Below are 24,917 nucleotides of genomic sequence, written 5' to 3'. Positions count from 1 at the left end.
TAGCAGTCTGATAAGAAAGCCTTCCTCCTCTCAAATGCAGTTTTCATTTTCTAGACTCTTTTGAGGTCATTTCACTAGCACCAAAGGCAAGCGGAGTGTCTTCTGGACTATACAAATGCAAAACAGGAGGGGCCAAAAATAAATAAATCTAAGTTTTCGGCCCTTCTACACAAATCGAAAGAAAAAGGGGCCCAACAAGCCCAACTTTGTTCCCTTCTGAAGGTCACCTTTAAGTCTAGGACCATATTACTGAGCAAAGACAATGGCAAGACTCTCATGCCCCAGGAAAAAAACCAATAGTGCAGCGAGCAAACGAGCAGACAGCTCCGCGCACACGCTGCCCCGGGCGGGCCGGCGTCAGCCCACGGCCACCTTGGCGGCGCTTCGCCGCGACACCCCAGCGACACCTCCGCCTCTCCCTGCGCCGGGGCCCGCCGCACCGCAGCCCCCTCCCGCCCGGGGATAGGGCGGGGCAACGTCCCGTCCCCCAGCCTCCGCGTCCCGGATCTGCCCCGCCCCCGGGATCCGGGATGGAGCGACCCCCCGGCCCGCACTCACCATGGGCACCGGCAGCCGCCACTTGGAGTGCTGGGCGGCGCCGGCCGGGCCCGGGAGCAGCAGCAGCAGCAGGGCCGCCACCGGCATCAAGCGGAGTCGCCGCCACCAGCGCCGCGGAGCAGCCATCCTGCAGCAGCGAGTGAGCGCTGAGCTGGCCTCGCCCCTTCCACGCCTGGACGGCAGGGCGTGGCTGCTGGGTCGTGTCACTGCCGCCGGCGTCGGGGAGGGGAACGGGGGACGAGCTTCTCGCTCACGTAGTATTCATGCGTCATCACAACCTTGCGAGGCAGAGGGATGCTATCACTCTTGGAGCAGGTTGTGTTGATGTGCTGAGGTGACATCATCTTGTTGCATCCCCGCCAGGGGCGCACAAGCAGTGTTGCATCATCCTAGTGATGTCGTGACATCAATTTGTATTGGTCCTGTCCCACCATGATAATAGTTACTATATCCCAGCAGGTGTCTAAATTGTTACAGACATACTTGCTGACAGGTATTTTGAAATAAATTATCCAAATAATTGAAACTGGCATGATGATATAGTGTTATTTTGACATAAAACATGCAGAAGTTTAAAATCATGTGTGTAGAATTTTTAGGCACAGAATTTCCCTAGGAATAAGAATCTTATAACGCTGCATACAATGCTGATACACATATTTTATCAGGACAATAATGCACAGCAGATTGTGAGTTTTCAACTGATACCTCGCAATGCATGTCTTGTACAAAATGTATCATAGTTTTGTAAAAAGGATGAACATTGTGCTATAGACTGTCACTTTCATCTAATTGTGGCACATGATGAGGCGATGCAAAAGTTAGTCCAACCACACAAACTAAAAATAGGTTGGGCAGATTTTATCATCATACTTTCCCAGCCATTGAAGCCTCTTTCAGATTGTATTGGGGCACAGCATTGACACCATTTTGTTGCATATTTATTTACTTTTATTAGATTTCACTAAACAGTGCCTGGTTTTCTACTTTACAAAGAAGAACAAAGCTTAATAAGAAGTTAAAATATGAAATCTCCATATGCAGGTCCGTTTACAGAAAATGGTCTCCAGAAGAGTAAGGATTGCAGTTTTAGTTGTCTTAGAGTGAGGAGCTGAAGTCTAATCCCATTATGAGGCTTTTGACTACATTAGAAACTGTCACAGGAGTCAGTCAAACCATTAAAAGGTGGGAGAAATTTGCCAATCACCACCACATTTTCTTTTTTAAAGTATAAACCTGATCCAGGGAACTGAGTCTAACCCAGGTCAGTGATGATCAAACTTGTTACACTCTGAAAGAGGTTTGGTGGCTTATATGAAATGAGTTGTTGGAAGGGACACAGTCCATTTCCTGGTAAACAAGTGACCACATTATAAGACAGGTTTCAGAGTAACAGACGTGTTAGTCTGTATCCGCAAAAAGAAGAACAGGAGTACTTGTGGCACCTTAGAGACTAACAAATTTATTAGAGCATAAGCTTTCGTGGACTATGCATCCGAAGAAGTGGGCTGTAGTCCACGAAAGCTTATGCTCTAATAAATTTGTTAGTCTCTAAGGTGCCACAAGTACTCCTGTTCTTCTTTTCACATTATAAGAACTACCACCAAATATGGAACTCACTGGTAATCACAGCAGAGATACTAATAACTGGCTGATCATGTGAACTGAATTCCCATCTGACTGTAAAGGAGGGACCTCTAGGGCAGGCAGGAAAAATTTGCCTCTAGTGAAATTGCTCTATAAATAAATTGTGGGTTTGCCCATAGGATTGTCAGCTGCAAATCTGGTGATGCTGCCAGCACTTAAATAAAAAATGCAGGCTTGTAGATGTTTGCCAGCTGTTTGTTTTCTAAATACCTTCTCGATCCCATCCCTGATAGCAGTTCTCTGGGCACCACACTAATAAACCTGTCATGCCATACTGTCATTTGCAGTTAATCTTTACAAGCAAATTGGCATTCAGATGAACTGCTGACTAAAGAAGAACTCAATTTCCCAGAATCCTTTCAGAGACTGTGGAGTCAAAGATTGTCATTGGCTGAAGGCTTCCCTCTGTGATTGGTACTGCAGGATCAGTAGTGAAGGTGAGGAGACATTTACCGACAGACAGAGATCAGATCAGAGCACTGTAGTTCAAAAAACACTGAGTTTAATGGAACCAGCTAAGGAAGAAGAAAGCAGGTAAAACACAAATAATTGTGCAATTGCTACCTACACATCTGAGCTGACAGGATAGTGCTTGCCTGGGGAGGAAGGAAGGGAGGGAGGGGAGAGAAAGGCACTTTTTCTTCCAGCACACTCTTTCCTCATTTTCAATTTTACTTTGCAGACTTAATGGCTGTCATCATTTGAGGACATCGTTCCTTTAACATACAATAAGAAAAGTTATGGGTCAAATATTTACAGAATAATATTGAGAAGGCACTGAAAATAGCAGGCAAACATTATTAGCAAACAACATAATGAGAAATAACTTGACACTCAGATTTGTAAAAACCTACCTTTTTCCATGTTGATGTCTAAATATATTGAATATGTATAAAGTATGTTTGGTGACCAAATTGGTCTACTTTCATGGAATTGACACACAGAATGGTACAGCCCTTGCCCCAGTAGTTTATAATCTAAGGGAGAGGGGCGGCACCTGTGGCAATTCTGGGACGACAGGTCCCTCACTCCTTCTAGGAGCGAAGGACCTGCCGCAGCTTTTTTTTTTTTTTTGCTTGGGGCAGCAGAAATGCTGGAGCCGGCCCTGGTTAAGAGTGCTCTGAGCATGCCTACTGGATCTGGCTCCACAGGGAGATAAGTCGGGAAAGTCTAGTTTGAGAAGCCTGCTGGGGTTTAGGCGTGAGCTAGGGTGCTGAGCAGCTCTGCTGTGTCAGGACACAGGCAGTTTTATGTATGCCCACAAGCAGAAATTTAGGCCCCTACAGGTTTAGGTGGCAGCTGCTTGGTGGTCAGTGGTGCCTAAATTTTGGATTTAGGCACCCAAAGAAGCAGTTACATCCCGGAATCCCTTTGTGAATCTAGTCCTACAATAGCTGGCAGCAGAAGATGACTTCTTGGCAGAAAGGAGATGGGCTGCTTGAACCACCTGCCAGGCCTGGAAGTGTTTGGAAGAAGAGCAGCTAGTTTTTCTGCCACCCCCAGCTCCAGAGGTGGAGAAGCTGGACTGTTGGGGCCATTTGCTGAGTCTGCAGGGGGTGTGAATGGGGGGATCCTAGGCCAAGCTCTTTCCCCACACCCCTACTACAGCTGCTGAGGCAGATCCTAGAGATTTAATTTCCAGTACAGTATGTGCTGCCCCAACTGCTTTGGTGGTGGCATGAGCCTGGCACTTTAGAATGTTTGTGTTATTTTGACATGCTGCCAGAATTTTCCTGAGGAATGAGAGCAAGAGAAGAGAAATGGTGATTTTCTAAAGTTTATATCTCAGCAAAGCCTGAATATTTCATGGCTGTCATGGAGCATCAGACCCTAGAGGAGGGAGGGCCCTTGCCCCCTCTCAGAGACTGCAGCCCTTCACCTTCTGGGAGGCAAAGCCTAGCAGCCAAAGTCAGTTGTCCAGGGCCATAATCTCAGGTACTAGCACCCTGTATTAAGTGTATCTGGCAATAGCGCTTAATCCCTCAGGCAGCTGCCATAACCCATAGTAGGTGCTGGAAAGGGTAGGGGGACCCAGGCCCACCCTACTCTGCCGAGTCCGACCCAGGGCCCTGTAGAACCAGTAGTCCTGATTTCAGATTCAGACTCCTATCTCAACAAACAGACTCCCTGGGCCACTTCCTACCCTGGATTCTAGCTCCAGCAATTCCCCCAGGGGCAGTAGCCACCTGTCTCCAGTTGATTGGGGTCCTGCAGTGGACTTAGTGTGTTCAGCCTCTGCAGTCTGGGGACTTCCCAGCAGGCGCTCACGGCCTGCATCCACTCACCTCCTCAGGCAGGCCATACTGAGCTGAGCTGCTTCCTTTTATACCCTGTGACCAGCTGGAGCATGCTCAGCAAGGGTGAGGAAGAGTGGCCTCTTGAGCCCCCGGTGAGTGGTTAATCCCTGCTGGGCCGGTACGGCATTAATACACCCAATCATAATGGGACAAAGAAAAAGCACTTCTCTACCCCGAGGTTTCTCTCCCTGTGGAAATCCAAAGACTACTGCAAAAAATGGACGTGTTCAAACTTCTCAAAAAAAGGTCAAAAGAAACTTTTATAATGAAACATTTTAAGCAGCCTAAATACAGGGGTCACTGTCAACTCTCTCTATAAAGATACAGATTAATTAATACATTTGCCATTGTATTTGTTTATTTCAACCAGCAGTTAGGGCTTGATTCAGGAATCACTTGTAGTTCTCTGGCCTATATTATGTAGTAGGTCAGACTTGAGCATAATGGTCCCCACTGATACAATATATGAATTGACTATAATATTGTTTATGATCAGGCCATAGTTGCATATATTGCATCTATCTGCAATTTTATATGTTGCATATATAAGCACGGCCATCCTGAGTCAGACCAATGGTCCATTTAGCCTAGTATCCTTTCTCTAGCAGTGGCTATTACTTGAGTTTCCAGGGGAGTGTACAGAACAGGGCAGTTGAAGTGATTCATCCCTGTTTTCCCCTCCCAGCTTCTGGCAGTCAGAGATTTAGGCTCATCTCGAGTATGTGGTTGCATCCCTGACCATCTTGGCTAATAGCCATTGATGGACCTATTCTCCTTGAATTAATCTAATTATTTTTTGAACCCAGTTATACTTTTGGCCATCACAACATCATATGTCAATGAGTTCCACAGGTTAATTGTGCATTGCATGAAAAAATACTTCCTCCTATTTGTATTAAACCTGCTGCCTACTTTTTTTGTCAGGTGACCCCTGATTTTTATACTGTGGAAAAGGAAAATAACTCTACTTTTTTCCACACTATTCATAGACCTCGGTCATATTCCCCCTTAATTGTCTCTTTTTTAAGTTAAGTAACCCTAAGCATTATGATATTTTCTGTCTTATTTTCTATCCCTTTCCTAATATCTCCTAGGATTCTGTTAGTCTTTTTGACCACTGCTATGCATTGAGCTGACATTTTTCAGAAATAAAATATAAATAAATAAATAAAAGGAGCTATACCTATCTCATAGAACTGGAAGGGAGCCTGAAAGGTCATTGAGTCTAGGCCCCTACCTTCACTAGCAGGACCAAGTACTGATTTTGCCTCAGATCCCTAAGTGGTCCCCTCAAGGATTGAACTCATAACGCTGGGTTTAGCAGGCCAATCCTCAAACCACTGAGCTATCCCTCCCCCACACCTAGCTGAATTTGTTGAATGTATGTTTTATAAGTGGCAGTTATTACATATTGACAACAAATGAGATCAAAATCTGTTGGAAGATGTAAGGCACTTCTGTTTTTAGAATGGTCAGAACTACTGGCCTTATTTTCCTCTGGATAACATAGGTATTTATTTATTAATTAGCCATTAATTAAAGCACAGTACTTAATTACTAGCATCTATTTTTCTGAATTCTTTGGGCTCAGCTATGATACTTTAGAGGGCTGACTCTCACAACCCAAGTTGTGTTATCTGGAAACTTTTGGCCTGTTCTTAAAAGGGTTGATCATCTGTGAGTGAGAGTTGCATGTGCTCAGTACCTACTAGGATCAGACCCACTATGCCTTTGGGAAGAATAATTACTTCCGGAGATAATGGGGAAGCACACAATGGCTGAGCAGTAGAATTTATTACATCTCTTCAACAGGCATAGCCAGCACTGCCCTCACGCTGCCAGCTGTAGGGGAGGCAAGAGAAGGCATTTCTGAGTTTCTCCCTCTCCATTCCCACCTCTAGAAGTGGACCATGAACTGAGTCACTGAGACTGCTGTAGGACAACTCACCTCAAATTGCAGGACCCCCAAGTAGTTATTTGTGCTAATAGTCAGCTCTTTTAGTCACTGATTTAATGATTTTTGTCTAAATATCAAGGTATTAAATGGAAATCATTTAGTACTCAAAACCATAAGAATAATTCATTTATTTCAGTACGAAAGCTCAAAGTGGTTCAGTTCCAATACTCTTTGCATTTCAGTGCTATGTAAACTGTAAGCAATTTCTTTAATCCTCCCTGCTCTTGTGCAGGGGCTGTCATTATATGATCATTTAGCAGGTGTTTAGAAAACAGACTTCTTAAACGATCTGTTTTCTTTAGTGTTCAAGATGAGGCTGTGGACAAAAGCAACTTTAAGAACTGCAACCACATTGCTTTCTACAGGTAAGGATGTGGGCTCCAACCTAAGTGTATTTTTCACACACAGCATGATTGATTTATTTCATTATATTACATGGACATCTATAACAAGGATTCTAAATAAGGGAGGTGTTGTTGTTGTTTTTTTTAAAGCCAACAATATTGAAGTTAAAACAAAAAATAAATTACAGTTCATAACCATACCTTAGTTTAAAGCAACCAAAGAATACACAAAGTTTGAGAATGAATACGACTTTAAAGGAGAACTTTCCACTCAACAGCAATACCATTTTTGGAAATAATTAGTATATTCTAAATAGAAATGGGGTCAGACTGAAATCTCAAATGCAGCATCATCTCGTACTCCCCCAAAATTCCAGAAAAATCTGAATTTGAATCTCTATATCTTAACAAGCACCTATACTATTTACATTTGGATAAGACTGTAGGAGGTTGTTTTCTGGTTATTGTTCTTCTGTGGCCCAAAATGGCAGAAATCTCACAGAGATCAATTGTTCTCCTGAGATTTCTGCCCTTTGGGGCCAAAGTTTTACAAGACTAACTCAGAGGATTTCAGTGGTGCTGAACCTGAACTATAGCCATAATTTAACATCAAACCTGAACTCCATGCCCTATTATTCTGATGAAATTACTCCAAATATAAACAGTCCCTTCTCCTATATCTACCTGGAATACATTTTCCAACTATTATCTGATTTTATGTGGAGAAAAGCAGTTGTACCAATTAGTCAATTACACATCTCACAAGGTTTTAATCTTACATGTTTGTTTGTCTTCTGCAGCAAATTCCATCCTAAAGGCCTAATTATGCACAGCAGGATAGCTTTTCTTGATTAGTAGTTTTTATGTTAGGTCCCCTCTCGGTTATGCTTTTAAAGACACCATTTTTAAATGAGTCTATATTTCTCCATAGTATTCTAATCTATACAAAATACAGATAAATCATGCATACATACACACAAGGGAATTGCTTCACCCACCAGTGCAATGCAGTAGCTATTTACCAGGGTATCTGAAGCCAGGAATATGACAGGAAGTGAAGTAAACTTTATCCATTTTAAACTGTCTTCAGGAGGAAGTTAAGGAGGCAGAATATGATTGCCTAACTTGGAATTTGGCCAGGGCACTTGGGTTAACCCTATTATTGCAAAAACAGTTGTACTGATATTTTTAGTGATTATGAACTCAAAAAACTCCCTTTTGTAACTCATACACATGATATATTTTATAAACTTTTCAGGACAGGAACCATGTCTTTATTTATCTTTATATGGCACCTGACACAGCCCGAACTTAGTCCTGGTCAGGGCTTCCAGGTGCTATAAATAATTAATAATAATGTCTTAACATAATGAAAAATAGCAAGTATATGAAAAATGCAAGAGAGAGTTTACTCAGTAAACAATTCCTATTTAATGTAGTATTCCCTAACATCATGTAAACCATGACATTTATAGAGGCCAACAACAATTCTCTGTCTTTGCAGGCGTCAGAAACTTCTGCATCCTGGGAAGTCCTTGTATCAAGCATTGTTGGATTCGGTTACATTATGCAATGATAGTGTCAAACTCCAAATAATTAATGAGAAGAATAAGGTAAGATCTCGCACACTAAGGGAGGCAATGGTAAAAGATGAGAGTGTGAATTGGGAAACTGAGTCCTTTCTCTACTGACTCTCTTTAAAATGAGACTGATAATATTTGCCCACATTTGTAGTCATTTGAGATCCTTGGATGTAGGTAGTTCTGTGATATAATGCAAAATATTATCATCACAAAGATGTCCTTTATTTTACAGATAATTTATATGAATATAAAGAGAGGCTCATTTAAAGATATTAAATATTTTTTTTTTTAGTTTCAGTGACAATACAAAAAACCTAAACAGATGTCTTTTTACCTGAAAAAGGTTTTTTAGATTTAGGGCTTTCTCCCCCATTCCAAAATAACAAATTCAAGTCTGCCCAAATGGAATGAGAGCAAGGTGATTTCCTTTGTGTGTTGTAGTGCATGCCAATTGAAAAACTTTAGCTATAATGAAAACTCCTGTAGTTTTCAAAATAATAATTTTGCATCCTATAACATTTTGTCTGGAAAGTTTTCCTTCTCAAAATTTTACAAATAAGGAAGTTAAATGAGCAAAGACAATTGCTATCTCATGGTTCTAGTGATTTCCTATACAAAAGATCCAGGATCAGCCAAATTCAGCATCTCACACTAATAGGAGCATAAGTCTAGTCTATTAAGTTAGCATTGTAAGCTGTTAGGGTGAGGAACAGCCTTACAAGAATCCCTACAGTCTGATAGAAGGAATGACAGTGACGTTCCTCCATCCTAGAAAAGGGGGGGGGGGGAGGGAGGGGAGGAGGAATGCCATTGTGAAGATCTTCAATGTTCCTGCATGTAGCAGACACTACACGGTGAGGAAAAAAGGAGTTATTTGGGGTGAGATAGTTATGTGGCTTACACTCCACTTTACATACCTCTGAATTACCAAGTTTACAAAGACCAGTTATAGACCTACTGGGTAGGTAATTCTACAACCTTTTTTTTTTTTTTAATTTCCCACTGTGCAGCTCTAACAGTATAAGCACCACTGGGAGTACTACTGTAGATAGGGCCTTGACATTTTTAACACCATGTCACCTAACCCTGCCTACAGCAGTTCTCAACGACTGAGCCTCGAGCCTTGTCGACACTAGTCAGGGCCGGCTCCAGGCACCAGCTTGGCAAGCAGGTGCTTGGGACGGCCACTCCAGAGAGGGGCGGCCGATCCAGCTATTTGGCGGCAATTCGGCAGACGGTCCCTCACTCCCGCTCGGAGTGAAGGACCTTCTGCCGAATTGCTGCCGCAGATCGCGATTGCGGCTTTTTTTTTTTTTTTTTGGCAGCTTGGGGCAGCCAAAACTCTGGAGCCGGCCCTGACACTAGTGCTCTGGCTGTTGTTGGTATTGGTGGAGACAATAGTGGCAATTTCCTGCAAAATGCTAAACAAAGCCTTCAGCTTGGCTGTTTGTAAAAAATTCAGTCCAGTTTCACTTACAAACTAAGAAAATTTGTTTCTTAAAAACAGTGAAATAGACCTATCTGGTGAAAATTCAAATGCATAGTGACTGTGTGCAGTTTTGGGCCTACTAAACTATGCTGGATCAGAAGGCAGACATAGATTTTTTTCAAAAAATAAATGTCTGATGATATGAGATCCAGAATTTCTAAATCAAAATATAAATCGATGCCTTTATCACAGTGTAGCACTAGCTGCTACTGTACCTGTTTGTTTATTCCCAGGTTCCTCTCCTAGTGGAAATTTATGCAATAGAAGGCAACATTTTCAGGCTTAAAATTAATGAGGTATCTCCTCTCAAATCAAGGTATGAAGTCCCTGATGTTCTCATAAAAGAACCTACCACTCAGAGGTAAGCTCTGGAAGGTGATATAGTCTCTTAACTCCTTTCCCCTCAACTGTGTGTTCTCGTCCCTCTCATTTGAGTACAATTGTATTTACCCTCATGAATATCAGGAACTTATAGGAATAGAAAAAAAGTAATTGGCTTATGAAGGTGAATTTGTGCCTAAGGATAAATGTTGCACATTGAGAAAGATGATATAGCCTCATATGTGAAACCTGTAACTATATGAGCCAGCCAGAAAGTGGGCTAGAGACCTTAGTATGCATCATTTTGACCTAATGTGTAGTCTAGTTGTATTGAGAAAATAAAAACTATTGAGAATGTTGAAGGAAACTTTGTAGCCAGCTATTGCACTGTTCAGTCTGTGGGCCAGATCCAGGAGTCCTTAGTGCTTATTCAGAACCCACAGTTATTTAAGAGAATGGAGTTTTGCTTCAATAGCAGTTTCAAGATTTGGCTTTGTTACACAATTATCCTTAAATTATCTTTTGTCTAATTTGTCTAATTTTTTGTTTATCTACAATTATCTAAAACCTATGGAAATCCATTATCTTTTTTTTTTTTTATTTGCCAGGCTCTCTATAGCCCAGAAGGAGGCAGGTATTCTGGTACTGACATGTGCCAGTGAGGACCGCAAGCTTCATATCACAGCAAATCCATTCCAGATAGAACTAGAGTCCAAGGGTGAGACCGTACTGAGCGTGAACACCAATGGCCTGTTGTACTTTGAGCATCTACAACCGCCACCCCAAAACAGGTGTGAAATCTCCATATCCCACAGTGCAGTGTTTGTGATGCTGCTGAAAATAAACCAACAAGAATTCAGATCAGCAAAAATATGCAGTGCCACCATTTGTAATGCTACTATCTACATGCAATACTCTTGGCTCTGACATTCAGAAAAGTACCAGCACAACAACTAAGGACAGACTCTGCTCTGACTTACTCCCTGCGAGACCCCACTGAAGTCAGGACAGAATTTGATCCTGTGAGGACACATCCATCCTCTAGCTGATTGAGGGCACCCCAAATATTGAAGCCTGGGTTCTCCCTTTGCTCACTCAACTAGAGTAGTGGTTCTCAACCAGGGGTATGTGTACCCTTGGGGTACGTAAAGGTCTTCCGGGGGTACATCAGCTGATCTTGATATTTGCCTAGTTTTATTACAGGCTACATGAAAAGCACTCGCGAAATCAGTACAAACTAAAATTTCATACAGACAATGACTTGTTTATACTGCTCTATATACCAGGGTTGGCCAAACTGCGGCTCTGCGTAAAAGTACGGTTCTTGGAGCCCCCCACAACCTCCCCCGCCCATTCTTCACCTACCAGACTGTTTGGGGGGAGCTTGGCGCTTCTGACCTGTGGTGAGGCTCAGGGCTTCTGCCCAGCAGGGAGGGGGCTCTTGGGGCTTCAGCCCCGCAGGAGGCACCTGTTGTGGGGCTGAAGCCCCGAGACCCCCCCGATCCCGCAGGGCAGAAGCCCCGAGCCCCACCACCCCACCACAGGGCAGAAGCCCCGAGCCCCAGCAGGCCCGGCCCGGCTGTCAGTTTTTTGAAGATTGTTGTATTCGGCTCAGAGGGTTAGTAAGTTTGGCCACCTCTGCTACATACTATACACTGAAATGTAAGTACAAAATTTATATTCCAATTGATTTATTTTATAATTATACAGTAAAAATGAGAAAGTGAGAAATTTTTCAGTCATAGTGTGCGGTGACACTTGAATTTTTATATCTCATTTTGTAAGCAAGTAGTTTTTAAGTGAGGTGTAACCTGGGGGTATACAAGACAAATCAGACTCCTGAACAGGGTACAGTAGTCTGGAAAGGTTGAGAGCCACGCAACAAGATCATTTGCCAAAGGGGCTTTCATCTCCTTGAATCTTTGATGAAGGGATTCTGGACCAGTTTAACTTAAAGCTGTTTGAACCCATTCATTCTGCCTCTTTATCCTATTTATGGGCCAATTCTATAAGATGCTGAGCACCCTTAATTCCCCTTGACTTTTCTGGGGATTTGAGGGTGCCCACTATCTCATTTGATCAGGTCCTTAATTTTATCTACTTATCCTCATTATAGCTGAACCTGCTCTTTATGAAGGCATCATTCATCATATAGCTGCAATATTTAGCACTCCAGCCCTGTTGCAAAATACTGGAAGAATGAGGGGTCATAAAGTAGGGGAGTTGGGAATGTGGGGACATTCCGCAGAGCTGAGAAAGCAACGTGGTAGGTAACTCTACCCTAGGGAAAATAATTACTTTTAAAAAATACTTGTAATTGACAGAGAGCCCTCTGCATGACAGAACACACACAAATATCTAGTCTGAAAAGCTTCTCTGTGGGGATAAAGAGGGGAAAATGCTGACATTATTAGAAGTGACTGTAGAAACCCCAGGAACCAGTTGAACAGAATAACCCAAACTAGATCTGGTTTGGAAAGAAGATCACTGTAAGAAATTAAATACCAAAATCACTTGTCAACTACAGATCTCAACACACGATTGCTTTTCAGAAAAGTCGAAAGCTAAAAGTTCCAGATATTGTTGGAGGTGTTGTAGTTTTTAAAGTTTTCTATCTGAAATCCTCTCAATTAACTGGTTATTTCTGCTCATTTGTTTTCATTAGCAAAACTACAGCACAAAAGAAAGAGGACACATCAATTGGCTCCTCTCAGGTAACCCAAGCTTGGTTTGATTCTGGCATTAGTACCCTGTGGGAAGGATGGATCAGTTGTCATGATTACAAACTCTGTGTTTGTATGGCATGGGCTAGTGTTATGGCAGGGGTTTCCAAACAGCCAAACTGAGGCCACATTGGCAACTTGCCAGGAGCCTGAGACCCACATTTCACCTGTGTTAAATAGGCCAGAGGCATATTCTCAGGCACATACATCCCTGGTACTGTTGCAGGATTCTCTTTGAAAAGAGACTTAGTATTGGCAGTGGATAAAGACACACATCTTTTTCTGAGTAGGCTGTGTTAGTACAATGTGTGCAGATTCATAGATTCTAGGACTGGAAGGGACCTCGAGAGGCCATCAAGTCCAGTCCCCTGCCCTCATGGCAGGACCAAATACTGTCTAGACCATCCCTGATAGACATTTATTTAACCTACTCTTAAATAGATGGCTGTTTGCTCCACCATGTTGTTATAATTGACAAGAGAGGCTAGAGGAAGTTCTACCTGTATCCTACCTTGGAACCCATTCCAGATCAACCTTGGATGTAGACCAATAAGAGGGCTCCTAGGATGTCATAGGAGGTCAGAATTGGTGTAGGAGGGTGTGACATTACCCAGAGTACAAATCTGGACTGATGAACATCTGTGTCCCCTCAATTCTCCAACTTGGGGTGTCTTTTATACTGCTTTGCTGTGACAACTACCACTCTTGGTCTGCTCAACACAGCCTCCAGCATGTAAATCACTCCCACCTATATTGTATGAGTGCTATGGCCAGCCACTCTTGAATCAAACTGCAGAGCAACACCAGCAAATTTCCAGTCCCAGACTTACCCGAGAAATGTGCATCTTGTACTGCCCAGTACTCTCCTGGACAATACACGCTCATATGAAGTCTGTCATTTATTAATAGAAAATGATATGCCCAAATCTTATTACCCCAAATGAAGTTTCCCAAACACACTGGTTTAGGTAAAACAACAAAACAAATTTATTAAGTACAGAAAGATAGATTTTAGGTGATTACAAGTAATAAGGAATAAAAGTCAGAAATGGTTACAAGGAAATAAAAGGTAAAATGCAACTAACATCTAACTTAACAAGTTAAGTGAATACAAAGCAAAAGTCTCCCACCCCATGTTCCAGCAGCCTTACTGGCTGAACCTCTTTCAGTCAGGATCTCTTCCCCAGTCCAATGACACTTCCATTGTTTTTCAGGTGTTGATGATGCCCTGGGTAGAGAGCAAGGGAGAGATGATTTGGGAGAGATGATCTCCCCTTATAGCCTTTTCTCTTGTGCAACAGTCATCTCCAGTTGAGTTTCAGTAGACAGAAAGTCTGTGGGGGCAGGAACCTCAGGATGCTTCTTTGTCAAAATGTAGGGTTTTTTAGCCTACATCCCCTCTCCTGCCAAAGAGTGTCCACTCAGGTGATGGTCCACTTAATCTCATTGACACCTGGCCGAGGACTTGGCTAGCCTTTTGTCTCTGGGGAACTGGTTTCTGACTGCCCTCCAGAACATGTTAGAACCTATCTTAATATCATGCAGTAGAATCTTACAACTGTATATACAATGTTGCCATGCATATTTTACCAAGACAATAATCAGCAAAGCATGAGTTTTCAAATGATACCTTACAACGTATGCTTTGTACAAAATTTATCATAGTCTTTTAAAAGGGGTGAACATAAGGGAACAAACTGTCACAGAGGGCAAGCTCATTTTATGCTGAAGTGAGTGTGAAAAAGAAAATCAGAAAGAATATTGCAAAAAGATTAAATTCAAGGAGATTGGATAGTAGGGCACAGGGCTCAAGAATTGAGGGAGGCCATTAACAAGCTCAAGACTCCTATAAGGGTTGGAGACTCTCGGAGGCTTATCCATTGCCTGGCTTGTCCTGGGAGCTCAGGATCAAATATGCTGAAATAGTATCTGTATTGCTTTGTGAGTTTTCAAGATCTTTTATTGCAGTACCAAGTCAAGTGTTGTCCTTGTGTAAGGCATTTGACATGGTACCGCACATTTTGATTAAAAAACTAGAATGTAGAATTAACTTTGCACATATTAAATGGATTAAAAGCTGGCTAACTGATAGGTCTCAAAATGTAACTGTAAATGGGGAATCATGATCAAGCAGCTGTGTTTCCAGTGGGTTCCTGCAAGGCTAGGTTCTTGGCTCTACATTATTTAACGACATTACCTTCAATGACCTGGAAAAAAACCTCAGGTCATCACCAATAAAGTTTGCAGATGATGCACAAATTGAGGAAGTGGCAAATAATGAAGAGGGCAGGTCACTGGATCAGAGCAATCTGGATCACTTGGTAAACGGGGCACAAGCCAGCTACATGTTTTTAATACGGCTAAATGTATATATCTAGGAACAAAGAACATAGGCCATATTTAGAGGATGGGGGACTCCATCCTGGGAAGCAGTGACTCTGAAAAAGATTTGGGGTGGGGGAATGGTGGATAATCAGCTGAACATGAGCTCCCAGTGTGACAGAGTGGCCCAAGATGCTAATGCAATCCTGGAGATGCATAAACAGGGCGATCTTGCATAGGAGCACAGAGGTTATTTTACCCCTATGTTTGGCACTGGTGCGACTACTACTGGAATACTGTGTCCGGTCTGGTGTCCATAATTCAAGACGAATTAGGAGAGGATTCAGAGAGGAGCCACAAGAATGATTAAAGGATTAGAAAACATGTCTTATAGTGATAGACAGACTCAAAGAGGACAATCTAGCTTAACAAGGAACAGGTTAAGGTGGTGACTTGATTAGTCTATAAGTATCTAGACAGGGAACAAATATTTAACAGGCTTTTCAATCTAGCAGAGAAAGGTATAACACGATCCAATGGCTGGAAGCTGAAGCTAGACACATTCAGACAGGTAATAAAGTGGACATTTTTAACAATGAGAGTAATTAACCATTGGAACAATTTACTGAGGGTTGTGGTGGATGTATTTTTTTTAAAGCTATGCTCAAGGCATTATTTCAGGCCTATGTTGCATCAGGAGCTCAGACTAGATGATTACAATTGTCCCTTCTGGCCTTGGAATCTATGCTGCTCTTCTGTGCTGCAGCGGAGCTCAGTAGTGTTCCACCAGCGCATCCGTTCTTCAAGGTTCACAGGCCTGGCCCAAACCTGAAGTGTTTTTTGGCCCACATTCCACCTATGTTCAACAACATATCAAGTAAATAATGCATCTCAAGAGAATATATTTGTATCACTCATAAATAAAATGTTCTGTAAACAAGCACAGTTGGCTAAGTTAGATTTGCTTATTTTTGTACATGTAGGAAAATCAAGAGGATCTGGGTCTCTGGCAGGAGGAATTTGGCAGTTTTTTAGACATCAAAGCTAATGGTAAGATTAAGCCTAGACTTGAAAACAACTTTACCAGTTTGCATAAGTATGTGCTCATTCATATTTCTATCTGCCTTTTTGTTTAACTACTTAATGGTTATCCATCTCACTCTTTCTCCTACTGGAAGGCTCAAAGGATACATTAATAATAAATATTTATTAATGGACGATAGACCTCTCTAGGTTCATTACTAATTTAGGCTGGAATTGAACTAAATTCATAACAACCTGTTGTGTTCTACATGAAATGAATGGGTTAACTCAATCCATTTCCTAATGGGCCAGGCTCTGCATGACATAAAACATTATCACATAAACCTTTATCACAGTGGGCACTAAGTTAACAGACCCAATAGAGAGGCCAACAATTGATTGGGCCTGCGGTGCAATCCACAAAGGTACTTAGGTGCCCAAGTCCTATTTTTAGGCACCACTGTGATCCACAAAACTCTCACTTAGGCCTTGGCTACACTTGAGAATTCACAGTGCTGCCGCGGCAGCGCTGTGAAGTGCGAGTGTAGTCGCGCTGCAAGTACTCCACCTCTCCGAGGGGAATAGCTTGCAGCGCTGTGAGCGAGCGTGAAGCGCTGCAGGTGCTGATTACTCTGGCGCTTTACAGCGCTGCACTCGCTGCGCTCGGGGGTTGGTGTTTATACACCCCTGAGTGCAGCAAGTTGCAGCGCTGTACAGCGCCAGTGTAGCCAAGGCCTCAGCTGCCACCTATCCCTGTGGATGCCTAAGTTTTTGCCTCTGGGCATGCATGCTGAAGCCTAACACTAGGTGGCGGGTGCCTATCTTCTTCCTGAGTATGCGCACTGCTGCCTCATGATAGCCGTCCAGATGTCTGTCTCCTGTGTAAGCCCCAGAGCAATTCACAAACTGGGAAAGAGAGATATTCAGCTGTCTAAGTCCCATACAGGAGCCCAGATCCAGTAGGCATGCTCAGAGGCTGCAGGATTGGGCTCCTCCACTGAGTTCACACAAAACAGCTGGGAGGGAGGGGAAGAAAAGGAAGAGGAAAGGTAGCTCCCTTATAACTGTTAGCCTGGTGGATAGAGTACTCATCCGGGCTATAGCTAACCTCTGGTTCAAGCTCCCCTTCCTCCTGTGGGGGAGAAGGAATTTGAACAGTGGGGAGGGCCCTAGGCAATGGAATATTCTGATGTAGGGCTCCTTCAGTCTCACCTATTTAAGTTGTTCGACTTTAATTGAACAATTATATATAAATTGGGCCAGAGAAAGAGTTAGAATGACTGTATGGCCTAGTGATTAGAGCACTCACCTGAAAGCGGACAATCCCTGGTCAAATTCCTTCTCTCGCTTAGGAGGAGAGGGAACTCAAACCAGGGATCTTTTACATCCTGAGTGAGCACCCTATCTACTAGGCTAAAGGTTGCAAGGGAGATCTTGCACCCAGCTGTTTTGTTGTGGGCCCCACACACGACTTACAGGGATGAATACCTATCTTCCCTGGTTTGTGGATTACTAGCAGGGCAAGGCACCTCCCTGCAGCCCAGACTTAGGTGCCTATCTCCATGAGAGGGGCAGGACTTAGGACAGCCCCACCTTTGGCCTCATCTCCCATTGGCTAGGTTAGGCAGCTCCCCACCTACCACACTGGCTTTGTGGACTGCAGACTAAGGTGCCTATCTTTAATTCACTGTATAGGAGCCCAGGCTCCTAACTCATGCTTTGTGGATTGCAGTGTTGTTCCTGTGATTTGCCAGGCCCTTAAAAGTTAGGAGCCACGATGCTCAGCATCACAATGTCTAAGTCCTTTTGTGGATCTGAGCCATGGAAACTAAATTGCTGTAACCTCCCTTCTCTAGAAGTTGTCTAGATCATGGTTGAGGAGGCACACAGGTGGCACAGGGTGAGGAAGCTCTCACTCCTGTTGCCTGTGCTGTACCTGTTCTGTGGACAGAAAGAAATTTCAGTCTCCAGGACTTGCAACCCAAAATCTTTCAAAAGGCACAAAGATCAATATACAATGATTTTGTTTGGTTGGCTAAAGCTCTTCTAAGAAGTGATTAAAGTCCCATATCTTTTCCTCGGTGAAATGTAAAACCTGTGATCTAAAGAGTGTTGCATGAACTGGTATAAAATACTTAAGGCTGCATTTCTGTAACAACTGCCACTGAAGTCACGGATTCCCTAGGGAATAAAGTCCATACAGTCAGATTTTTGTGTGTGTGTCAGTCTGAAGTACCCCATTTACTTCGTTGGGGTTGCTCTGGATTTACACAGATAAAAGAAAATGATTTAGCTGACAGAGTTGATATGCCTTGTTTAAGACATGTGCGTGCTCTGCTGCTGCTTCTCCTGAGGCTGAAACAGGAAAGCAGGGCTGGAAAAGAGGCTTTCTTACTTCACCTTGTTGCACTGCTTCTGCCGCAGGGCAGAGCTTGCAGGAATTGAGATAGAAATTGTAAACCGTTTTATTACATAATAAAGAATAGTTTGATAAAAATAAAGTAACCTGCAAGTTTGGGCATTTTTTACTATAAATGCATTCTTTTTGCCCTTCATGATTAGATCAAAATTTATAAACAACAAATTTACAAACAAGTGCCCCTAGAAAACTTTCCCATATAGTAAGTATATAATAATGGAGGTGAATCTCAAATCAAGTTTGAAGCAATAGGTAAACAGAACATTTTTATAGTTAGTATGTTCTGATCTATTTCTTAAAGTTAGGCCATGATAAGACCAGAACTCAGGGCTGTTGTATTTCAATACTGTTCCTACAGGTCCCAGTTCCATAGGCTTGGATTTTTCTTTGCATGGATGTGAACATGTCTATGGAATACCAGAGCATGCAGAAACACTTCTCCTCAAAAACACCAGGTAAAAGAGTAGCAGATTTGCTTCTAAAGAGGGCTGTAATCCTGACTTTGGGGATAATTAGGCGAGGTAGCCAGGGCCGGCTCCAGGCACCAGCCCAGCAAGCAGGTGCTTGGGACGGCCAAGGGGAAGGGGCGGCACGTCAGGCTCTTCGGCAGCAATTCGGCAGCGGGTCCTTCAGTCCCTATCAGAGGGAAGGACCTGCCGCCAAAGAAGAAAGCGGCACGGTGGAGCCGATCGTGATCACGGCTTTTTTTTTTTCCCCGCCACTTGGGGCGGCAAAAACCCTGGAGCCGGCCCTGGGGGTAGCACATCTGAAATTTGATGATGCAATGGGAACAAGTGCTGGTGATCTTTGTCCTGATGTCACCTTTGAACATTTAGATTTGCACAACAGTTTAACTGAACACACCGGATTGTTGTTCGGATGGCCATTGCGAGTCATAACAGACATATTAGTGGTGTGATGTGAGGAAATCCAAGACTGAATGAGCACAAGGAGTGGTTACTGCAGCTTAGGTGTTCAGTGGATTGGTGAATAACTAAAGAAAACTTTATAAGTCCTGTAATGGAGAAGCCATAAAGTGTTCCAGATGATTTAATTCAAACAAGGCTTGAGATGTGTATGACATATACCGATACAGCAGACGATACATTTTGTATTTTGTTCTAATAGCAGCAACACATAAAATGATGGCATCTGTGCCCAAGGAATAGGCTGCTCTGCTTCCAACTCCACAGTCTGCCGCTGACTCTTCCTGTTCTCTATTATGTTTCTGTGCAGCCAATTCTGCATGAGTATTTCTCAGGTTTAAACAGAATATACTTTACTGAAATGCATAAAAGAGCAGCTCCAGACGGCTCTATGGGATTTAAGCAGAAAAATGGGGAAGGGGAATGTTAATAGTGTAAGGATAAGACCACATCAGAAGCAGTGTCAGTGATAGCAAGAGATATAATTTGATACAGCTAGCTTTGAGCAAAGTGATAGAAATGGTCATCCATGCCACATGTCGTATCTTGCTGATAAATGATAGACGGTAATAAAGAATACACCATATTAATCCCTGCTGTAACACCTTTGAGTTCAGTGGCCCAGTGAGTAATTATGACAAGTAATGTTTGTTTGTTCATTCCAGTGACGATGATGCCTACCGGCTTTTTAACTTGGATGTCTATGGGCACAAGATTCATGACAAAATGGGCATTTATGGTTCAGTGCCCTTTCTGTTAGCACATAAACCTAACAGAACTTCTGGGATCTTCTGGCTGAATTCCTCAGAAACTCTAGTGGAGATTAATACAAAAGCTGTAATGGAGGTGAGAGATGCATGGTATTGTGCCCAGGAGTTCAATAAGAAATTAAAATACTCCTGCACAGGGCCATCTGATAGTGTAACTTCATGTTCACCTTTTGCCTCAGTGAATCAGGAATTGTAACTCTCTTTTCTCTCCCTCCTCATTTATTTTAGTGAACTTTAGACGTGATCACAAGGATGCATTTTTCAGAAGACAAGATGCAGGAATCACATAATAAATTTCATATGAGGAAAAAAAAATTTTTGAAGTATTTCAAATCCTGCAAGAAAAATTCACAAAAATAAATATCCAACACGGTCAAGTGCAGAAAACATAATGAGCATTTTTTAAGCTAGGATTTATCAAACCATGGAATTTAGAAGTTCTTGGTATTTTTCCCCTCCCCAGTACTTCATGTGACTATATTGCTGATATTCAGGGAACAAGGATATAGCTGTGATTTCACACCCAATATTAGTTTTGCTTATTAAAATGAGACAGTAAAATAAAGTATTGCATTATCATGGTCAAAAATACACTATTTAGATTAAATTATATAAAAAAATCAGAGAGAAATATTGAGGTCTGGACAATCAATGGAGAGATTGTAAAATTAATCTTTGGTAGAGAGAGGGCTTCAGATTCTACTTTCTGTTTCTTTCAAAGCATGTACCATCCAGATCTCCTCCAGACATAACTAAGCAGAGAGTGGTGCCTCAAACTGATGTGCGCTGGATGTCAGAAAGTGGAATAATTGATGTTTTCCTCCTAATGGGACCCAACCCTTTTGATATCTTCAAGCAATATGCACAATTGACAGGTATTATCTTGTATCAGTGAAGAAACAGCATTGTACATTCCTCACTGAGGTTCCCTGTCATCACCTAAATAATGTGGAACAATTACCTGCTGGACATATTGTATCAAAAAGGGGACTAATGTTTACTTATCTCATTGAATGCAGTAGGACAGCCAGTCCCAAAATGTAGTTCACAGAGCACTTATTGGTGTTCTGTGGAGAGATGGCTTTCATCCTTGTTTTCAGCAGCATCTACTGGTGTTCAGGCTTGGCCTCTAAAAGTAGCTGGTAATGTGAAGCCAATCTATTTGTTACTACTTGAGGCTGCTCTTTCATGAGGGAAGAGAGGAAACAGGAGAAAATCCTAGCGAGTGGCGCTACCAAGCACCAGTGGGAGAACGGAATGAAGCAACTGGATAGTACCTGTAAGGGAGCAGGAAGAGGAGATGGTAGCTGGCCAGTGAGTCCATGAGAGAAGGTAGCAAAGTGACAGGAAAGCAAGTGCAGGGCGATAGGAGAAGTAAGAGGCCAGGTGGCAAAGAGTCATAGGCAAGGGGAGGCAAAAGAGCAAAAGTGCAGAGTGTGACTAACTTTTTTATAAAGGAAAAATTACCTACTACACTATAGGCAGTGTTGTTGTAGCCATGTTGGTGCCTGGATATTAGAGAGACAAGATGAATGAGGTAATATGTTTTATTGGAACAACTTCAGTTGGTGGAAAAAGAGCTTTGTGAGGTAAGCTCAAAAGCTTGGTGAAAGAGACAACAGAAGTTGGTCCAATAAAAGGTATAACCTCACCCTCCTTGTCTTACTACATTTAAGACAGTTAAAAGCACACAAACTTTCCTGTTACTTTTCCACATAAGCAATTGCCACGGGGATATTATTGGATCATGAATAGGAGGAGAAGTGGTCCATTTGGTCATGAATGGAGGGCAAATAGTTTACAAGACTGTCTCTCAAAGCTGAGGCCCACACTATGAAAAAGTTTCAAAAAAATCTGACCCCCTGGTCTCGCTGTATTGTTGCACCTAAGGAACCGGTTTTATTTTCTATTACTAAGCAAATATTAGTTTCTGCTCAAGTGCCAGAGTAAGGGGAATTACAAATCATTCTTGAGGTGTACTGGCAGGAAGATTACAATGGCCTTCTCCACTAAGCCTGATCTTGTTAGTTATTCATGTCAATGAAAATTAAATTCACCCTCAATATTTTTAAAACATCAACAAAAATTTTAGCAAGGAGAGTAATAATGATCACTAGAATAACACTGCATCATTATGCCACCCTGTAACAGTCGTTTTCTCACCCATATGATATAATAATTACAGCAGCTTCTGCTAAATTTAAGCCTGTCCATAATTTTTGTTATGAGCTTAGTTTCTGGTGTTACAAACTCAAAATGTGAAAATTGTGCTCTGGACTGAACCTTAGGTAAGTATGCTTCAATTTCAAACAGTTGCATATGATTTCAGCCATGCCACTCCCATTGACTTTTCCAAAGATTCAAGGTAACCCTGAAAGGCAATACCATTATTATGCTTATTGGCTTAGTTTCTAACTTCATATCTGTTCCTAGGCACTCAAGCCCTGCCTCCACTCTTCTCCTTGGGCTACCACCAATGCCGCTGGAACTATGAGGATGAGCAGGATGTAAAGACCGTAGACGCTGGCTTTGATGAGCATGACATCCCCTATGATGTTATATGGCTGGACATAGAGCACACAGAAGGCAAGAGGTACTTCACCTGGGACAAGAAAAAATTTCAGCACCCCAAAAGGATGCAGGAACTGCTCACAAGGAAAAAACGCAAGGTACATTATACAGAGGGAGGAAGGAAAATGTCATAGTACAGCATAATTTAGGGAGGCCCTAAATACTTGAGCAAACATATCTCATTCCATGTCCCCACCAGCAGTTACTAGTGGCTGTGGTGGGTCAGTTCTTACTCATGTTTTGCTTAGTTAGCATAAGGCGGAGGACAAAGCTTTCTTGGTCCAGGCTCCACCTATGTGAAACTCCATCTTACAGGAGGTTTCACTGCAGTCCTTGTTGGCTGCATTTAGGTCATAAAGGAAGGTCTGTTTATTTCAACAGGGTGACCTTTACCCATTGTGAAGCCCCCTTCTCTGTTTTTGCTTTTCTTTTTTATATTGACAATCCATTTTCTCCCCTATCTATGTTAATTGGGAATTGTTCCTTCTTGTTTGGTGGGATTGGTTGCCTAAGGGCTACTGCGTTTGCCCTTGTATCAGATCCTTTGGCTGTAGTTAGCAGTGTATTCTGGTTGGTTAATCTTTATTTCTGCTTTTATTGTATAGTCCTTAGCTGTATGGACTTATAAATGTATTATATATTCAAGTGCAGAATCTAGAGATTATGTAACCAACTAATGAACTCATACAATAGTTGATCTCAGCCAAAAACCAATGATTATTGGAGCAATGTTAAAGTAGTGAAGTCATAGTAAGTTACATAGTAGCACCTCTTCTGACCGTGGAATTAATGGCTGCAGAAGGCAACTAAGCAAAATACAATGGTCAAATTTTTTTAAAGTTCAGGAAAATTTTATAACTGATATTTATTATGCATGTTAAGATATGAGTGTGACGTCCCCCAAAATACAATCCAGCTCATAAGATAGCTGTGCCCCCTTAATGCTCCAGTCTGGTGTACACTGTGCGCCGCTTTGCTGTATGAGTTGCCACTCTGCCCACTCACCCAGCCTCTAGTATGCAGCTCACCCCCAGACAACTACCAGAGTTTTATGCCCAGCCACTCTTCCATATAGAATAACACCCGTTTATCTCTAGTCCCAGCTTTGCACCCCAGAAATGTGCGTCTTACACTGCTCAAGACCCCCTTGGACAGGTCAAGCTCTTAAGTTAATCATTTTATCAAAGAAAATGAATATGCACTGGCCCTTGCTAATCTGAGTAGATTCCCCAAACTCTTCAGCCAAAAACACCCTGGTTTAGATAAAACATTAAAATGGAAAGATGGATTTTAGGTGATTACTAGTGGGGTTGGCATTGAAGATCAGACTTGGTTACAAAAAGAAATAAAAGATAAAAACTGCAAGCTGTTTCCTAAACTTTACCAAAGCTAAATTTGAAGCAAACAAAAACAACAAAGAGTCTGGTGGCACCTTAAAGACTAACAGATTTATTTGGGCATAAGCTTTCGTGAGTAAAAACCTCACTTCTTCGGATGCTTTTACTCACGAAAGCTTATGCCCAAATAAATCTGTTAGTCTTTAAGGTGCCACCAGACTCTTTGTTGTTTTTGTAGATACAGACTAACACGGCTACCCCCTGATACTTGAAGCAAACAGTTATTCTCACCCCTCTGGATGTTGCAGGCAGTTCAGTTCTTAGTACACAGGCTGGTTTCCTTTCCCAGCCTGGGATCAATCTTCCCCAGTTCCAAGTCTTACAATCAATCTTGTTTTAGTAAAGATGGAAGAGAAGAGAGGTGGCCAGGGGCCTTTGTTCTCTCTTTTTATATTGTGACCGGGTGCCTGGATGGGCTACACTGAGAATGCTATACTCAGGGCAGACTGTCTGCCCTATTCCTTGCAATCTCCCAAACTGGTGGTTTATTCTATAATTAGATTCACCAAGCCAGTAACAAAACAGTTTCTGCAATATCACACTGGTTACCAAGAAGCCTGAGAGAGCCTG

General features: G+C 42.3%; 2 protein-coding genes across 16 annotated transcripts in view; one reads left to right on the top strand and one right to left on the bottom strand.

The window, feature by feature from the left end:
• Positions 1–843, bottom strand: part of TMEM87A (transmembrane protein 87A) — a 29,773-nt gene extending 28,930 nt beyond the window's left edge. For 5 of the 13 annotated variants that reach the window (XM_065593039.1, XM_065593040.1, XM_005284609.5 and 2 more), the window contains exon 1: positions 228–427. In XM_065593039.1, the coding sequence (XP_065449111.1) occupies positions 228–278 (51 nt within the window). In that variant the 5' untranslated portion in view covers positions 279–427. Of the gene's footprint in view, positions 1–227; positions 445–558 lie in introns of those variants that run through there. The other 8 variants (XM_065593037.1, XM_065593038.1, XM_008169896.4 and 5 more) reach the window with 7 other exon arrangements.
• Positions 844–2,580: 1,737 nt separating this feature from the next.
• Positions 2,581–24,917, top strand: part of GANC (glucosidase alpha, neutral C) — a 41,817-nt gene continuing 19,480 nt past the window's right edge. Inside the window, exons 1-11 of one of the 3 annotated variants that reach the window (XM_008169894.4) lie at positions 2,581–2,739; positions 6,762–6,824; positions 8,308–8,416; positions 10,109–10,236; positions 10,805–10,987; positions 12,862–12,910; positions 16,225–16,291; positions 19,042–19,138; positions 20,275–20,455; positions 21,101–21,254; positions 22,813–23,048. In XM_008169894.4, coding sequence (XP_008168116.1) covers positions 2,711–2,739; positions 6,762–6,824; positions 8,308–8,416; positions 10,109–10,236; positions 10,805–10,987; positions 12,862–12,910; positions 16,225–16,291; positions 19,042–19,138; positions 20,275–20,455; positions 21,101–21,254; positions 22,813–23,048 — 1,296 coding nt within the window. In that variant the 5' untranslated portion in view covers positions 2,581–2,710. Of the gene's footprint in view, positions 2,740–6,761; positions 6,825–8,307; positions 8,417–10,108; positions 10,237–10,804; positions 10,988–12,861; positions 12,911–16,224; positions 16,292–19,041; positions 19,139–20,274; positions 20,456–21,100; positions 21,255–22,812; positions 23,049–24,917 lie in introns of those variants that run through there. The other 2 variants (XM_008169895.4, XM_065595359.1) reach the window with 2 other exon arrangements.

This window comes from Chrysemys picta, chromosome 4 (genome assembly GCF_011386835.1).
Source record: "Chrysemys picta bellii isolate R12L10 chromosome 4, ASM1138683v2, whole genome shotgun sequence".
Taxonomy (NCBI): Eukaryota; Metazoa; Chordata; order Testudines; family Emydidae; genus Chrysemys; species Chrysemys picta.
Note: the sequence above shows the minus strand (reverse complement) of the source record. Positions and strands in the feature narration are given on the sequence as shown.